Source organism: Trachymyrmex cornetzi, unplaced genomic scaffold (assembly GCF_001594075.2).
Source record: "Trachymyrmex cornetzi isolate Tcor2-1 unplaced genomic scaffold, Tcor1.1 scaffold388, whole genome shotgun sequence".
Lineage (NCBI taxonomy): Eukaryota > Metazoa > Arthropoda > Insecta > Hymenoptera > Formicidae > Trachymyrmex > Trachymyrmex cornetzi.
Genome location: NW_017298619.1, coordinates 158,903 through 164,196, shown reverse-complemented (window position 1 = coordinate 164,196; position 5,294 = coordinate 158,903). Strand labels below are relative to the sequence as shown.

At 34.5% G+C, this 5,294-nt stretch overlaps 2 protein-coding genes across 3 annotated transcripts in view; one reads left to right on the top strand and one right to left on the bottom strand.

The window, feature by feature from the left end:
• Der-2 (Derlin 2) overlaps positions 1 to 3,376 on the bottom strand; it is a 4,085-nt gene extending 709 nt beyond the window's left edge. The window contains exons 1-5 of one of the 2 annotated variants that reach the window (XM_018511853.1): positions 2,984 to 3,376; positions 2,576 to 2,641; positions 2,215 to 2,382; positions 1,769 to 1,891; positions 1,467 to 1,630 (exon numbers count right to left, since the gene is read on the bottom strand). In XM_018511853.1, the coding sequence (XP_018367355.1) occupies positions 1,467 to 1,630; positions 1,769 to 1,891; positions 2,215 to 2,382; positions 2,576 to 2,641; positions 2,984 to 3,082 (620 nt within the window). In that variant the 5' untranslated portion in view covers positions 3,083 to 3,376. The remainder of the gene's footprint in view (positions 1 to 1,466; positions 1,631 to 1,768; positions 1,892 to 2,214; positions 2,383 to 2,575; positions 2,642 to 2,983) is intronic. The other variant, XM_018511854.1, reaches the window with a different exon arrangement.
• A 36-nt stretch (positions 3,377 to 3,412) lies between these two features.
• Positions 3,413 to 5,294, top strand: part of rdgBbeta (cytoplasmic phosphatidylinositol transfer protein 1) — a 3,966-nt gene continuing 2,084 nt past the window's right edge. The window contains exons 1-3 of the mRNA XM_018511848.1: positions 3,413 to 3,746; positions 3,923 to 4,071; positions 4,446 to 4,534. Coding sequence (XP_018367350.1) covers positions 3,696 to 3,746; positions 3,923 to 4,071; positions 4,446 to 4,534 — 289 coding nt within the window. The 5' untranslated portion in view covers positions 3,413 to 3,695. The remainder of the gene's footprint in view (positions 3,747 to 3,922; positions 4,072 to 4,445; positions 4,535 to 5,294) is intronic.

Below are 5,294 nucleotides of genomic sequence, written 5' to 3'. Positions count from 1 at the left end.
AAAATCATTTCGGCGCGCGTTTCTGGGGACTACATATGTAGTATATAAATTCACATAAGAATCTCTAAAAATCATTTCGGCGCGCGTTTCTGGGGACTACATACGTAGTATATAAATTCACATAAGAATCTCAGCATTAAGATCCAGTTAGACCGTTTAAGGTTTTGATTTCTATAGTTTGTGTTATCACATATACGGTCCTATAATATATTATATTATTTCTCTCATCAATAGTCTATCACTTATTTATCGCCATCTGACTTTTGAGACCTTTCTCGATAAAGGAGGTTGAATAAAATTACCGGATTTTTTATTAGTTTAGCTTGAAATTAACGTTTGCAAGTGATTTAGCACAAATGTACGAAAGAAACATACATAAAAAAGGTTCCATTACTTAGGCTAAAATTGGTTATAAGTAAAATAATAACGAATTTATGACGTTACATACTATAACTTTATGAATTTTTTAATATGTATATTTATTATGTTTTTATTTTGATCAACTATATGTGTTAATTTTAATTATAATATGTAAATTGAATGTACTGAAGATGGTCGCATGTTAGACCGAAACGTTTACCTAAATTTATTTTGAAATATATATTTTAAGCTAAACACATCAAGCGTTGTGGCTGGATGCTCCTTATTTACAATTTTTAAAATTGGTTATTTTACACAATGTTCTAGACCCTAGACAATTAATAAAATAGGTCAATTTTGACTAAAGTAATGAAATTTTTTTTATGGTTATTTTTTTGATATTTTAAATAATTTCAAATTAAACTGACGGGAAAATATTGAAAATTGCAATAAAAAACCAGATTTGGATGGAATTATGCTACTTTTAATGTGATTTTCAACGTGTTCCCATCAGATAAATTTGAAGTAAACGTATCCACATGATGCAGCACATAAAAAAATAAAAGAAAACCGCACAAGAGAACTTCCATTGTGTAGGCCAAAATCCAGCAATTTCACCCATCTTCTTTTGCTCAACAATTTAATTAATAAAACTATAATTTTCATTTTAAATAATGATCATAATAATTAGGGGAATACACTGAATATAAAATTATCGGACATCAGGTATTGGATATCCAGTAGGGCAATTATCCGATCGAATAATAAATATTTTCTTGGATATACTTGGATGTATATATCTCGGATATCTGGAACAAGCTTCCAAAAAAAGCAAGGAAAAAATAGCTATAATAATTTTGTTATTTTCCCATGAAAAAAAAAGAGGAAAGATGAACTGTGCAAGAAATTCAGCTAAAAAATATAAAATTCTGTATTAATGATGCAATAATGATATCCGGCTATCCGACCAGATAGTAAGTACAAGTACCGGATAATATCGGATGCTGGATATTTCCTGGATATCCTAATAATCATCCCTAATAATATAATCGCATAATTTTAATAATAATAATTTTAATCTTAATTTTAATGTTAAGTTTGCTTACAATATTTGAGGAGTTTTTAGAATTCGGAAACCACCTCTTAACCGAGGAAATACATCCTCCGCGAAATAGTAAGTATGCCCTACTGCCATTCCCACAAGATCAACCCATATCGTATTGCCAAGCAATACAGAGAAGCCTAACAGCACCCACGGTAAATATGGAGCCTAAAAAAAAAGTTATAGGTAATTGTAACATGACTATTTATTAAATAGAAGTTAGAATAATAATGCAATAGCTAATTACACAATATTAATAAAACAAAAATAATATGTGATATGTATATTTCTTTAAATTGAACCTACTTGGAAGTTTAAAAGTCCAAAGAAGTTCATCCTGACAAAAGGATTTCGTCGTGACCACACATACACCAACATTATTGTGAATGCATGCCCCAGGAATAGCAAATTGACGAAGAATGCAAAAGTCTATGAATAGTTAAGGAACAAGGACAAAAATATTCTTAAAAAGAAAGGACATTTTTTAAATAGCAACATTAATAATTATAACTATAATTACTATAATCATAATTATAATTACCCTTGTAATTACTACAATCACTATAATTACATTACTATAATTATGAATATTATTATACACACAAGTGTTGTTAATTGTAATTATTATTAAGACAGAAATGTAATTTAATTTAATTATTAATAGAATATTAGTGTTCCAATCGATAATATTATAGAATGTCACCATAATTATGATTATTGAAATTATAATGATTAAAATTTGTCAAGGATACAATCATGCATAATCCACCAAAAATAAACATCATCACAAAATCAGCTGTTCTCCTGCGGAAGGATCCTTCCTCCAACATACGACAATATCGATATGTGAAGATCATATTGAATAATAGATTGAATCCAACGTTTCCAAAGAACAGAAATGTTGTTATTAATCGCCATATCTGAAATAATCCAGTGTAATACTTTAGGAAACTTATGGTTGTACTGTTGATTCAGTACATGACAAAAAAATCAATTTGATAAAAAGTACAAATCTATTCATAAATTTTCTTCTAATGACGATAATAACCTTTGAATTGGCTTAGATAATAAAGTCAACTTTACATAGCTATTTGCACATTTATACTTTCGTACCTGGTATTGTTCCACAATAAGAATAGGATTGAAATATAGTTGAAACGGGGATACCAAGTCTAATTGCTGAAACATTTAAAGTAATTATACATTGCTGACAAACAAATATATTTTTTAAACTCAACAAAATCCATTTGTTCATTCGATTAAAATTATTTCCTAATTATCAGGCTTCTCTCTGTATAATATCATTTTTATACAATCGTTAAACAAGCATCAGGATAAGTGCTGAGTCATCAAATATGCTCAAGTATAAGACTTTATCTTACAGAGAAACAGATAAAGAGAGAATTTGAAAATGTAAGATAGGGATTTGGAATGAAGGAAGATTCGGGTTTGGACCCGCGCGACGGGCAGCCAATGGGCGAGGTTGATCGACGAGATAAAAAAAAAACACGAGATAAGTACCACAGCAAGGGTCGTGATGACACAGGCTGTGGTGTAAGCCCGCGTCACCACGGGCATCTGCTTGTACTCGTGCCATAACGCTTCGTAGGCCATTGGCATCGATTGTCGGCGACCTCACGCCGAACGTATTCCTTCGTTCGCACCGAGACCTCGCAGCTGCACACACGCCGCTCCCCAATCCTGCTGCCCGTTTCACCATCGCATGTCGCACCGATGCGCGCGGCAATGTTACCTGCACATCGTTGCCCGCAAACGCGATTTCGTCTTCGTTGTCCGCTCCGCTCCGCACACACAATCTTTGTACACGTAACACGTGAAACTGCGTGAAACGTGAAACTGTCGGCGGGGGGCGGCGGGCGCACGCCTGGGGGAATTTCCGCACGAAATATACCCGATACCGTTGCTGCCAATCCACGGAATCCACACGGGCGTCGGGCTGTCACGGACTGTCGGGTTGTGACTTTTTCGCCAGCGGGTTGCCGATCTGTGCCCATATCGATCACCGCACCAACGACGAATTCCACTAAACTTCTCGTCGCTACGGTCGCTGTTGCGCGCGGGTTGTAATGTTTATCCTACGTAACGTCGGACGCGAAAAATCACGAGAATCATCACGGAACATATAGAATCGTGTCACTCCTCCAGTGAGGACGCACGTGAAACGGACTTGATCAATCATTGCGTTTGATCGACTGTCGGAAATAATCCAAGGATGGTTCTTACTAAGGAGTACCGTATTTGCATGCCGCTCACTACGGAAGAGGTAACCTTCGAACACTTATTTAATTATTTATTATTTTATTCGATAATCGAAAGCATTTATCCCACTCGTTTGATAATTATTGTTACCTATCATACGTTGATCTTTTTTTTTTGAAAGATGTCAAAATCTTTTCTTTAAGAATTACTTTGTAGTGATCGATCAATTTCTTTGTATAGTATCGCATCGGTCAGCTATATATGATTGCCAGACATAGTCATGAACAATCCGACAACGACGAAGGAGTGGAAGTGGTTGAAAATACCGTCTGTGAGGATCCTGTTCATGGACAGGGCCAGTATACTGAGAAAAGGATCCATCTGTCTAGGTAAATCTTGTTTTAAATACATAACATATAGGCGCAGTTTCATAACTCATGGTTAACTCTTAACCGAGTTTCAACTTATTCACTGTCTCTTTTCAATTCTAAAATTGGAAATAGATGAGAAACAAATTAAACCTAAGTTAAAGAATTAACCACGAGTTGTGGAACTGGGCCATAGATAGAAATACATACAGTATTGCAACAGGTATGGACGTTTTCCAGCAACGATACAGTGTAACACGTGAATCATTTCATCCTTGTTTAACATTAGCAAACAACAAGAATATGTCCTTGTTGAAAAATGCCCTATATAGGAGCTTTATAGTAGCTTGCTTTCTTGAAACAAACATTTCACTGTCTCTTTTTTTTCTTTTCAGTAAACTCCCTTATTGGATCCAATCCATCTTACCACGAATATTTTATGTGACGGAAAAAGCATGGAACTATTATCCCTTTACTATAACAGGTACATTTTGCTTTGTTTGCATGATATAATCACAACACTGGATTACAAAAAAATTTGAATAATTTTTAGTGCAAGAAGAGGAATGATTTTTTAAAAACGTATTTTGAAACGGTGAATCTGCTACTAGAAAAGTTCCATCTGGTCAAATTTTTAAGATATAGCATGTCAATTTTTAAGACTTTCTAAATAATTTGGAAGCGATGAATGATGGAAAAGGCAAATCCACTAGAACTTGATGATAATTGAGAAACATCATGGATATTGGAACAAAAACATGCTAAATGATTACTGCTAGATCAGGCTTGTCCAACACTTTGCTTGTGAGCCAAAACGCTCCCACTTTTCCACTGTCTCGGTAGAGCGAGACGGAGCAAAAATAACAAAGGCTAGACACCAAGATTCTACCTGAATTCAGGTCTGTCCAAGCGTCAAAAAAATCTGGTCATCATCAGTTATAAAAATCACTGATTATCAGATTAAACGTCGAAATATTTGATTAAAATTTTATTGTAATTTGGGTGTTGCAGACAAGGATAATAAACAAAACACCTACTATAATTGCAAATTGAGGAATGGGTTCCCTTTTGGCTCCTTTCTATGACGCTTGGACAGATCTGAATTCAGGCGAAGTCTTGGCGTTTAATCCTTTGTTTATTTTCGCTCCGTCTCTCTCTACTGCAATGGTGGAGAGATATAAGCATTTCAGCTTACGAGCAAAGTGTTGGACAGGCCTGTATTAGACACTATATATATATATATA